The sequence below is a fragment of the Stegostoma tigrinum genome, chromosome 38 (assembly GCF_030684315.1).
Source record: "Stegostoma tigrinum isolate sSteTig4 chromosome 38, sSteTig4.hap1, whole genome shotgun sequence".
In the NCBI taxonomy this organism is placed as follows: Eukaryota; Metazoa; Chordata; class Chondrichthyes; order Orectolobiformes; family Stegostomatidae; genus Stegostoma; species Stegostoma tigrinum.
The window spans coordinates 4,957,049-4,970,117 of record NC_081391.1 but is presented as its reverse complement, the minus strand read 5'-3'; the positions used below and the strand labels follow the sequence as shown (position 1 = coordinate 4,970,117).

Below are 13,069 nucleotides of genomic sequence, written 5' to 3'. Positions count from 1 at the left end.
AAGAATCCAGCAGTGATTACAGAAGATATATAGCACAAAACAGGTCATTCAGCCCGACCAGTCTATGCTGGTTCTTACGCTCCATTCAAGCCATCTCCATCATAGCCCTCAATTATATTTTCCCCCAGGTATTTGTCCAGTTTTCCTGTAAATGAATTGACACTATTCTACCACTTACTGTGGTAGTTACTTCCACATTCTCACCACTCTTTCGTCAAAAAAGCTCTACAAAATTTTCAATTTGATTCCTTGTGACTACTGTACATCTATAGTCTGTGTAAGTACTTCATTTGACGTAAAACAAATATTACTGTTCATATTATTGGCAACAGACTCCATAACCATTACACTTTGCTTCTGATTATAATTTCAGTCATGATTTGATATTTCAGAACTGAAAACACTCACATTGTACGGTAACACATAATAGTACAACACAAGAGACAGGCCCCAAAAACAGAAATTGCTGGAAAAGCTCAGCAGGTCAGACAGCATCTGATTTCTCTTCACATGCTACAAGATGTGCTGAGCTTTTCCAGCAACTTCAATTTTTGTTTCTGATTTAAAGTATCCGCAGTTCTTTTGTTTTTCACAAGAGACAGGCCATTTGGCCTAACCTGTCCATACCAGCACTTACTCTCCACAATCAACATTCTTTTATTCATTGATAACAAGGTGTAGAGCTGGATGAACACGGCAGGCCAAGCAGCATCAGAAGAGCAGGAAGGCTGACGTTTCAGGCCTAGACCCTTCTTCAGAAATGAAGGTCTAGGCCCGAAATGTCAGCCTTCCAGCTCCTCTGATGCTGCTTGGCCTGCTGTGTTCATCCAGCTTGACACCTTGTTATCTCAGATTCTCCAGCATCTGCAGTTCCTACTATCTCCGAAACTTTTTTTATTCACTCATGGGATTTGGGGACCAGTGGTAACCCTATCATTAGTTGCCCTAACTGCTGTGGCACTGACTGGCATGCTATATGCCATTTCAAACATATTGCTATGCGTCTGGAATCACAAAAGTCAGACTCGGTAATGTCAGAATTCCTCCTCCAGGAAGGTCATGAGTGAATCAGCTGACCTTGTGCCAAAGAAAAGCAGGACAACAATTTTGCCTTCCGAATGCATCACCTGAAAAGGTGGTGGTAGCAGTTTCAAAAAAAACTTTCAAAAGGAAGTTGTCGAAAAGATCTTAAGATCTGTGGGGAAGGGCATTGAGAAATGAGATAACCTGGACAGTTCTTTGAAAGGGGTGACAGGTACTGTGTTCTTGTTTTGTGCTTCTTCCCTATTGAGCAGAGTAATGTGGGCCCCTCAACAGGAGATTTATCAGAACGGTTCAAGGGATGAGGGGTTTTGGTGATGAGGTTAAGTCAGAGAAGCTGGGGTCATTCTTCTTACACAAAGGGAGATTGACCAGAAGAGATTTACCAGGACATTGCCCGGTACAGCAAGTTATAAAGAAAGGCTGGATACACTGGGACATTTTCACTGGAGCATCGGAGGTTGAGAGGTGAACATAGAACATTACAGCGCAGAACAGGGCCTTCGGTCCTCAATGTTGCGCCGACCTGTGAAACCAATCAGAAGCCCATCTAACCTACACTATTCCATTATCATCCATATGTTTATCCAATGACCATTTAAATGCCCTTAAAGTTGGCGAGTCTACTACTGTTGCAGGGCACTCCACATTCCAGGTGGCTTGATAAAAAGTTTATAAAATGATGAGAGGTATGGATAGAGTTGATGGTAGTTGTATTTTAGGCTAGGTGGCACATTTTTAGGGAGGGAGAGACGACTTGAGGCATTTTTTTTTTTGAAAACTCAGACGGTGGTTTGCTAGCTACATGAATAGAAAACATTGGAAGGAATACAGGCCAGGAGCAGGCAGGTGGGACATTTAGCTTAGGATTATGTTTGGCATGTGTCCATGCCAAATGGCGATGTGTGCAGTATGGAGGCCAGCCGTGCTGCCAGCGTGGACAGCAACGCCAAGCCGTGGAACACTGGATGGTGTGTGGTACAGTTCCAGTGTTCTTGCACTGTTCAGGGATACACACACACAAAAACATAAATACGAGCACAGATGGCAGACGGAACTCGTAAGCCTGGGAGGGCAGCCCATCTAAGAGAAGGAAAGCTCTAATTTAAAACCTCTGCTGCCTTGCAGCCATACCCAATCATGGGAAAGGCTTTGGGAGTAAACCCTGAGGATAAATCCAGAGCCGGAGTCCCTAAGGCAGTCCGATGTTATATCCAACCTCGTTCTGGCAACTCCTGTGATGACGCCAGTGCCAAGTTGTATCAGCCCCTGCCCTTCCCTTGGACAACACTGGTGGCGTGGAGAGGGGAGACATGCTGCACAGGCAACTGCCGCTCTCTCATAAAGCCCTGCCCAGACCTGTGCCCTGGAGAGGACACTCCAGCGTCGCGTCACCGTGGCGGCAAAACACAGAAAGCAGCAGTCTACCGGTTATAAGCCATGCTCAATTGGCGTAGAGCAAGGCGCAGGGGTTGTTTTCAGAGGGAGAGGCCATCACGGACAGCTACCGCCCGCCTCAAACTGGGCAGCCCCCAGTCAATTAGGTGCTGTCCCGCCACAGTCCGCCCACTCCACTGGGTGCGTGGGGCTTAGGGATACAAGTATCCTGAATTGCGGACTGTAAACACTGCACCAAGCAAAACAAGGAAAGAAGAAGCCAGCATTCAGACTTGGGTCTGGAACGTACGGACCATGACAACTGGTCTATCAGGCGACCTTCAAGAGATCAGAGACACCCGTAAGACAGCAGTGATTAACAACGAACTGCTATGACTCCAAGTGGACATTGCAGCGCTTCAAGAGACAAGGCTCCCAGAATCAGAGACCTTACATAAGAGAGACTATACCTTTTTTCTGGCAGGGGAAAGGCATAGACGAGTCCAGAGAGTATGGTGTTGGCTTTGCCGTGAAGAACTCGCTGTTGAAGCTAGTGGAACCCAGCAAGGGTGGATCAGAGTGGATCCTCTCACTGGGATGGCACCCCACCAGAGTTCATCAAGTGTGCAAAAGGGAGTTCTGCTTAGCCACCTGCTGGAACTACTGTGCCAATGCTGGGAGGTGGGAATGGTGCCGCAAGATATGAGAGACTGCAACATTATAGAGGGTGACAAAGAACAAAGGGGACAGAAGTGACTAACAACTACAGAGGAATCTCGCTGCTGAGCATCGTTGGGAAGGTCTTCGCCCACGTGGTCCTGAACAGACTACAGGAAATCATCGAAAGGGTATACCCCGAATCTCAGTGCGGGTTCAGGTCAGAATGCTCCACAATCGACATGATCTTCGCCCTCTGACAGCTACAAGAGGGATGATGAGAGCAAAGACAACCACGCTGCATCGCTTTCATTGATCTCAAGAAGGCATTCCACCTTGTGAGCAGAGCCGGCTTGATCAAAATCCTTGCCAGGATTGGTTGTCCTCCGAGACTCCTCAGAATAGTCCAAATCGTTTCACACAGATATGAAAGGTGTCGTTCAATTTGACGGCTCTTCTGAGGCTTTCAACATCCGCAGCCGTGTTAAGCAGGGCCGTGTGCTTGCCCCCCACCCTATACGGCATCTTCTTCGCAGTCATGCTGAAACACGCGTTTGGAACATCAAATGATGGTGTCTACGTCCACACCAGATCAGAAGGAAGGCTGTTTAGTCTATCCCGGTTGAGGGCAAAATCCAAAAAGGTGCATGAAGTACTCATTAGAGACAATGCAGCCTTGTCAGCACACTCTGAAGAGCAACTGCAGCACCTCATGGACAACCTCTCAGAAGCCTGCCAGGAATTCAGCATGACCATTAGCCTGAAGAAGACCAATGTGCTGGGTCAAGGCGTTGAGCACCCCCGTCATCACCATCAACAACTATGAGCTGGAGATAGTCCATGAATTCACATACCTCAGTTCCACCATCACAGACAGCATCTCCCTGGACACCGAGATCAACAGGCGGATCAGACGAGCAGCCTCCACATTTGCCAGGCTGACCAAGAGAGTCTGGGAGAACACAAAGCTGACTACGAACACCAAGATTGCAGTCTATAGGGCGTGCGTGCTCAGCACACTGCTTTACAGCTGCGAGACCTGGAGCCTCAAATCCAGACAAGAGCGGCGTCTCAACGCTTTCCACCTTCGCAGTCTGAGACACATTCTGGACATCAGGTGGATCGACCGAGTCACCAACACCGAAGTCCTCACCCGTGCCCAGGTACCCAGCCTCTTCACCCTACCCCAACAACGCTGCCTCTGCTGGTTGGGTCACGTACATCATATGCCGGACAGGAGGATCCTGAAAGATGGGCTGTACAGGGAACTGGCCATTGGCAAGAGAGCCGAGCACAACCTCATCTTCGTTTCAAAGACGTCTGCAAAAGGGACATGAAGTCGAGAGATGGGAAGACATCGTAAACGATTGCTCACGCTGGAGATGGGAACTACGCAGAGGGCTAGAGCAAGGAGAGGAGAAACTGAGGCTTGCCGCTGAGGAAAAGCTTGCGACGGAAAGACAGCAACACTGGAGGAGTGTCTTTAAATGCAGTCACTGCAACCGAGACTGTCACTCCCGTGTGGGCCTGTACGGCCACAACAGCTATCAGCAGCTGAATTAAAACTCTCCAGGCGCAGATCCATGGTCTCTCAAGACTGACAGACACCACAATATGTTTGACATGGACCATTAGGACCAAAGGGTTTGTTTCTGTGCTGTACAACTATGGTTTCATGACAAGAAATCCAACAGGACTACAAGGTTTTGATAGATCTGGAATAAAGCTGCTCCCAATAGCTGAAAGCAGAGGACTTTAGTTAATGTTTTCGGTAAGAGTTCTATAGAGAATGCGGAGCAGCTTTTATTTTAGGAAAAAAAAGAGGGAATGACCTAGAACATTTTGCTTATGAAGGTGGAGGATGTGGAGACAATGAATTATTTCAAAAGGAGACAGGATGGGCACTAAATAAACTTTCTGCTCAAGGAATAGAGCAGGAGGGGGAAAATGAGATTGACTGGACTGCTCTCCAGACAACCAATACATACTCGATGGGTTGAATGATCTTAAGTGTAGTATGTCTGCAACTTTATGAAACCAACTTCACACTAGCCAGTTTACTGACTGAAACACAACATCGCACACCCAGAGACAGAACCGTACCTGGCTGTGGGATATCAACAAACAACCTGACTCTCAGATTCACTTAGAAGGATCAACATTTGGAAAGTTATATTGATAGATGAATTACAAGGCTTGCGTGGAGCACAAACAGATTGGTTAGACTAAATGGCCTGTTTCTGTGCTGTTAATTCAATGGAATACAATAACAACAACAAGCTTTGCGACAAATAAAAACTTTCAACTGGCAGTCTTAACTACAAAGGACTAACCTCTCACATACATTACATAGGGGAATCCCAGTGCTCGATATCCTAGGATTTGCTTCCACGTAACATCTTTGAATGAAAGGATCAAGTGGCTAAAATGTTTTAGTTTTGGAAATAAAAGACAGACAATGATTTCATACACATCCAGTTCACCCTTTAGGAAAAAGGCACTAGTAGTTAAAACAAACCTCCTCACAATCTTTGGTTAACTTAATTATTCTGTGCAGAATAATGTTCCGAATTTGTGTTTGAGAAGGTGCAAAGTCCAACTAATATTAGTAACATCCTTCATGCCATGTATGAGCTACTTTGTAAAGTGTGTGCTGCGAGGCTTCAGACGTCTTTCAGGAAATCACACCGTGTATGCGTCCAACCTCCATAAACGCCTTCACACATTGGTCAATATCCTGGTCGCTATGGGCAGCAGAGATCTGCACCCGGATTCGTGCCTTGCCCTTGGGGACCACAGGGTAACTGAATCCAATCACGTATATTCCTGAGATAAAGAAAGAACATAGATCAGAAAGGAACTTCTGATGGACAAATAATCCTTGGGGAAAAAAAAAATCTGTCCAGTAAATGAACTCAAGGTTCGGATAATTTAAATCACACTAACAGTATAGATTACCAATTCATTTGTCTATCAAATCAATAAGAAGAGCACTGAAGTTTCTGCTGGAGATCCGGGGAATCTCCAGCAACAGGTATCTATTGCAAAACAAAGACCGGCCAAATACCTAGTCACGTCTCCAGAACTCTACCAGCTTCACTCAGTCAAAAGCCACACGATGGCAATTAAAATCTCCTCCACTGCAAACTTTGTGTTTGTGCAAGAATGACAATATTTTTCCAAGCCAGAATGGTGAAGCACCGGGAGGTAACGTCCTCCATATATTTCCAGTCTCGTGGACATTTGAAGTCTTCTAGAATTGGATATTAAGTCACTGGCATGTTGGTCGGCACGCAGCAGCAAATCGGTCACAGTCAGAGTCACAGCACGGGGAATAGACCCTTCAGTCCAAATTGTCCGGGCCTAACGTCTATCCCAATCTGATCCAGTCCCATTTGCCAGCATTTGGCACCCATGCCTCTAAACTATTCCTATTCGTGTACACATCCAGATGCTTTTTAAATGATGTAATTACACTTGTCCACCACTTCCTCCGCAGCACTACATGCACGACCTTCTGTAAAAGGTTACCCCTCAGGTCCTTTTAAAAAAAACTCTCTCCTCTCACTTTAAAACCGACACCCAAACCCAGTGAACCCTCACTGGATCAATGGCCCTGTAAGAACATCCTTCCTTTAAAGGAGACTAAAACGACACAATATGTTGCGCACCCCCCATCCATCCTCACTCTGAGAGGCTGCTCAATCAGCCTGTACAGAGGAAACACTGCTTGAAGGTAAACTGCAGGTTCCTACACATCTGTTGTCCTCGTCTTTCTCAATTGAAACTGTCATGGATCTGGAAAGTGCCTACAGAGAACCCGAGTGAGAGTTACCTTAGTGCGTGGTGTAGATGGTAAATATTGCTGTCACTGTCCATTTGTGATAGTGGCAGTGAGCATGTGTGGATGTGGTGCCAAACAACCATGCTTCTTGAGCGTTACAGAGCTGCACTCATCCAGGCAAAGTGGGGAGTATTCCATCACACTTTTGACTTGCGCCTTATCAATGGTTTGGAGAATGAGGTGATGAGTTACTTGCTGCACAATTCCTAGCTTCTGACCAACTCTTGTACTCACAGTATTTAAACTGCTAGTCCAGTTCTGAATCTGGTCAATGATAAGCCCCAAGGACGTTGATAGTGGGGTATTCAGCAACGGCAACATCAAAGTTAGATTCTCTCTGGTTGGGGATTTGTCATTGCCTGGCAGTTGTGTGACATGAAAACAGCAGCAGATTAAGACCATTAACGAGCAGTCATAGGTTCCAGGTAATTAAGAATATATTGTGTGGAAAGCTGCTGAGGTCTCAGTCTTGTCCAGGAACAAAGGGGAAAGATTAACTGGCAAAACCCAAAAAATCAGTGTTAAGCTGCCTATTAGCCAACTCATTCACATACTGTAAGTGCTTGATCTACAGGTTACCTCTTTTCAGCATGTCCTCTGCCATGGATGATGCCAGCCGTGCATCTCCAAGCATCACAGGGCAAATAGGATGGTCCATTCCACCAATGGTGAATCCTGCAGCTGTCATCTGACTGCGGAATCTGTAGAGAACAGCCAACTGAAGTCAACTCAAATCAATTTGAAAACCGTTCAACCAGTGATCAATATCTGAAAGACAATCTAATACTAACTTACATTCATATATAGCCAATTTAACACAGCAAAACATTCTCCACGAGCACTGAACTAAACCTGACACAAGGAAATATTCCATCATGCGCCCAAAGGCTTGGTCAAGGAGAAAGGTTTAAAAAGCAACTTAATAAAGTGGAATTCAAGGACAGAACTTCAGAGTTGAAGGACAAGCCAGGGAAAGAATGTCAGAGTGTTAAGAAACAGATTGATTGAGGGTGAGAGGTAGTGAGCAGTGATGGAGGAGACAGCACAGAAAAGAAGAGTAGGATTTATAGACAAAGATGAATCTTGGATTCAATGCAGTGAGCGTGGAATGGTTGGTTGTTAGCCAATGCAGTCCAGGACCCTAAGCAAGAAGGGTAAAGTGTCTTTGCAGCAGGAGTTTTGAAGCAATTTGGAGGTAGGTAGAGGGGCAGCCAACAAGGAGAATGTTGGAGCAGTACCAACCCCACCCAATCGTTCCAGAGGCGGCAAGAAGCTGGGTAAGGGGCTGAGCAAAGCAGGCTTGGAATGGGCCGTGCTAAGATGAACTTGGTGAAATGGTGCAATATTGAGGGAGGATGATTAAAATGTGGAGCTGAAGCTCAAACAGGATACATAGCCGAAGCCCTGACATCTGACCACAATCATTGACTGATCCAGGCGTACATCTGTACAGATGCATGGAGCTGGTTGCACACCAATTCATTGAGAATTCATACTACTAACTGTCCAGGTTGAACAGGACAATGTTAAAGACTGCACAAGAAGAAAAATTTAAAAAATCAAACCAGCAAAAACCATTTTACAATGCAAGCCAGATGAGGTTCAAATTCTCCGTGGTTATTCATCTTCAGAGATATATGCACTGGGAACATGGGATCAGGAAGCCATCCAGCTCCTTGGGCCTTTTCCAGGCACCATTTAAGCAGATAGCGTTAAGATATAGATCAAACACAATTTACTCATACCAACTGTACTTGTGTCCAACTACTCTAACTTCAATTGACACCAGCAAATGCCCCTCCCCCTTGCCTACTTCAACAGTGGAGTGTGAAAAATGCACCTGGCATCACCCTTTAAAAAAAGCTTGCCTCTAATTATTTCAAAGTTTTGTCCCCATCAGAGGAAATAGTTTTTCTCCATCTCCCTTATCAAATCCTTAGCTTTGGGCCAAAAATATTAATAGCTATGAAGCAAGTAAATCTCCAAAAAGTGGCACAGGAGATAATCTTTCAAAATTCCATAGATTCTTGAAAAAAAATTAGGATGCAAGTGGCCAGACAATCATTGGGAAAACTGTGGAAGCCATTTTTCAGAAAGAAATAGCACGACATTTAGAAACTCAAAATACAATTACGTAGTGTTGATAAGGTTTTATAGAAGGAAAAAATTAATAAAGGGTGGATAAAAGGGGAACCATGGAATTAGTAACATTTGGACTTCCAGTGTGCATATCAGAAAGTGGTCATATAAGGTGATGTGTTTGGTAAGAACACATATCACTCCCAAAACTATATCAGCATGGACAGAGGATTAACTAACTGATGGAACGGAGTACTGAAAAACAAGTCATTTTCAGGTTGACAAACCTGAATGATATAGCTAAGGAATTAGTTCTGGGACTTCAAATTACTTACAATCCATATCAATGACTTGGGGGGGGCGCCAATTTGTTGATGGCTAGAAAATAAAGTTGTGAGGAGAATATAGAGGAAAATGTAAATTGAGCAAATGGGGAAAAAAAAATTTCCAGATGTAAGTACACTATAAGAAATGAGAGGCTGGCCACTTTGGCAGGAAAAATAGAAAAGCAAAATTTCAATTTCTTTAAACAGAGAGATTACAGTATGCTGTGATACATGATGATCTGTGCGTTCACATATACACAATAGCAGTTGTCAGTATGCAGGTAATTAGAAAGGTAAATGGAATTCTGGCCTTTATCGCAAGGGTAGGGAAATTTTGCTACAATTGTACAGGGTACTGACAAAGTTACACCTTGAGAATTGCACAATTTTGGTCTCCTTACTGATGGAGTTATATGCTTACATTGCAAGCAGTTCAGATTCACTCAATTGATTCGAGATGAAAAGATGAGAAATATTTTAGCAGGTAGGCCCCAAGCTTTTTGGAGTTTAGAAGACTGACTGTTAATATCATTGAAACATTGAAGGTATTGAGGAAGCTACTAAGGGTGGATTCTGAGAGGACGTTATTTGTAGGGTACCTAGATCCAGAGGTTAGAGGTTTAGCAAAAAGGTCTCTCATTTAAAAAGGGATGAGGAGGAATTTCTTCTTCTAGTGGATTGAGAATTTCTATTTTTTTAAATATTTGCTCACAAGACACGGATGTCACTAGCTAGGTCAGCACTTATCGCCCAGACAGCAGTTAAGAGGCAACCATTTGGTGTGCATCTGGAATGTGTAAATCATACCAGCTAAGGATGGCAGATTTCCTTCCCTACAAAAATAAAGGCATTTATGTACCAGATGGGTTTTTATGATACCCTACAGTGTTTACGTGTCATTGAACTAGCTTTTTATTCAACATTTGCTATGGTAGGATTACAACCCATGTCCCCAGCACATGAAGGAGGAGTTCTGGATTCCTAGTCCACTAACATTACTACCACATCACTGCCTCGCCTTTCTTCTCCAAAGGTCTGTGGATCATTGATTATATTCAAAGTTGGCCAGTGGAGTACACGTCAGGAAAATGTGAAGTTGTTCTTTTCAGAGAAAAACTGCAGAAAACAGCAACACAAAGGGAGTTGGTGGTTCTTCTGCACCTAACACAGAAAGCTAGCACACAAATAATCAGGAAGGCTACTGGAATGCTGGTCCTTATTTCAAGTGGGTTGGAGTATAAGAGTAGGGAAGTCTGTACAAGGTACTGGTGACATCACATCTGGAGTGAATGGTTTTGGTGCCCTTTTTTTAAGCAAGATATTATTTAATGAGAGGCAGCTTAGAAAAGATTCCCAGGAATGAAGTGATTATCTTATGAGCAAAGGATGACCAGGTTGATCTGATTAATCATATTCTACTCATTGGAGTTTAGAAGAATGAGTTTCAATCTCATTGAAATATGAGGGATTCTTAACGGGCTTGGCCTAGTAAATGCTGAGGAGATGTTTTGCCCCATGGGAGAGTCCAGGGCCAGGGGCAATTTCTGAGAATAAAGGAATGCAAATTTAAGACTGAGATAGGAAGGAATTTCCTCTGAGGGTTGAGCATCTCTGGAACTCTGTACCACTGAGAGCTATGGGGACAAATAGATTTGTGATCAGTGAATCAACGGTTACAGGCAAAACGCAGGAAGTTGGGTGTGAGGAGTGGTCAGATCAACCACCATCCTATTAAATGGTGAAGCAAACTCAAGGGATAAACGGCCTACTCCTGTTTGTGTGTGTTATGGTCTAAGGGTCCAGTTAGACAATTCTGTTGAACTACAGGGAAGTCGAGGGTTATGGGGGACAGGCAGGTAAAGAGAGTTGAGGCTATAACCAGAAAAACTATGATCTGACTGAATTGTGGATCAGGTTTGAGGGGTTAAAATGACCTCCTCCTGTTCCTTGGTTCTTGTAGTTTTTCCAACAATCTGTCACTTTAAAAAAGATAACAAAGTGTGGAGCTGGATGAACACAGCAGGCCAAGCAGCATCTCAGGAGCACAAAAGCTGTCATTTCGGGCCTAGACCCTTCATCAGAGAGGGGGATGGGGAGAGGGAACTGGAATAAATAGGGAGAGGGGGGGAGGCGGACCGAAGATGGAGAGAAAAGAAGATAGGTAGACAGGAGAGTATAGGTGAGGTAGGGAGGGGATAGGTCAGTTCAGGGAAGATAGACAGGTCAAGGAGGCGGGATGAGGTGGTAGGTAGGAAATGGAGGTGCGGCTTGAGGTGGGAGGAAGGGATGGATAAGGGGAAGAACAGGTTAGGGAAGCAGAGACAGGCTGGGCTGGTTTTGGGATGCAGTTGGGGGAGGGGAAGAACTGGGCTGGTTTTGGGATGCAGTGGGGGAAGGGGAGATTTTGAAGTTTGTGAAGTCCACATCGATACCATTGGGCTGCAGGGTTCCCAAGCGGAATATGAGTTCCTGCAACCTTCGGGTGGCATCATTGTGGCACTGCAGGAGGCCCATGATGGACATGTCGTCTGAGGAATGGAAGGGGGAGTTGAAATGGTTCGCGACTGGGAGGTGCGGTTGTTTGTTGCGAACCGAACGGAGGTATTCTGCAAAGCGGTCCCCAAGCCTCCGCTTGGTTTCCCCAATGTAGAGGAAGCCACACCAGGTGCAATGAATACAATATACCACATTGGCAGATGTGCAGGTGAACATCTGCTTGATATGGAAGGTCATCTTGGGGCCTGGGATAGGCATGAGAGAGGTGGTGTGGGGGCAAGTGTAGCACTTCCTGCAGGTGCAGGGGAAGGTGCCAGGTGTGGTGGGGTTGGAGGGGAATGTGGAGCGGACAAGGGAGTCGTGGAGTGATCTCTCCGGAAGACAGACAAGGGTAGGAATGGAAAAATAGCTTGGGTGGTGGGGTCAGATTGTAGATGGCGGAGGTGTCCTTCCTCCCACTTCAAGGCGCACCTCCATTTCCTACCTACCACCTCATCCCGCCTCCTTGACCTGTCCATCTTCCCCGGACTGACCTATCCCCTCCCTACCTCCTCACCTATACTCTCCTCTCTACCTATCTTCTTTTCTCTCCACCTTCGGTCCGCCTTCCCCTCTCTCCCTATTTATTCCAGTTCCCTCTCCCCATCCCCCTCTCTGATGAAGGGTCTAGGCCCGAAACATCAGTTTTTGTGCTCCTGAGATGCTGCTTGGCCTGCTGTGTTCATCCAGCTCCACACTTTGTTATCTTGGATTCTCCAGTATCTGCAGTTCCCATTATCACTGTCACTTTAATAAAGTTTGTTCTGTTCAACAAAGCATGTGGAAATGAGGGTGACAGAAGAGACTCACTGATAACGTACCGTTTGGTTTTTGAGGCCATGGTCTGGGCGATCGTGTTACTGTCCATCAGGAGGTCGAGGGCTTTGGAGGCACAGCCAACCACAGGAGGGGGAAGAGTGTTGGAGAAGAGATAGGGTCTGGAGCGCTGACGCAGGAGGTCAACCAGAGCCTTTGGCCCTGCAGTGTATCCGCCTTGAAGAGAAGACACGTGTAAGTTTCAATAACATCAGAGAAATGTTACAGCAAAAGTGGTAGCCATTTGATCCATTAAGACAGGGCCAAATCTTTGAAAGTATTATCCAACTAGTTTCACTCCTCAGCTCTTTATAAGGTTTCCATACTTGATGTTTGTTTTGAGGCATTTATTCCATCCTTTTCAATAGCTACTCCCACCCCTAGAGATATTGCA

The 13,069-nt window shown here is 45.3% G+C and overlaps 1 protein-coding gene across 1 annotated transcript in view; it reads right to left on the bottom strand.

Annotated features, from left to right (window-relative positions):
• Window positions 1-798: 798 nt before the first annotated feature.
• gcat (glycine C-acetyltransferase) overlaps window positions 799-13,069 on the bottom strand; it is a 29,751-nt gene continuing 17,480 nt past the window's right edge. Inside the window, exons 7-9 of the mRNA XM_059640834.1 lie at window positions 12,681-12,852; window positions 7,499-7,620; window positions 799-5,901 (exon numbers count right to left, since the gene is read on the bottom strand). Of these exons, the coding sequence (XP_059496817.1) occupies window positions 5,750-5,901; window positions 7,499-7,620; window positions 12,681-12,852 (446 nt within the window). The 3' untranslated portion in view covers window positions 799-5,749. The remainder of the gene's footprint in view (window positions 5,902-7,498; window positions 7,621-12,680; window positions 12,853-13,069) is intronic.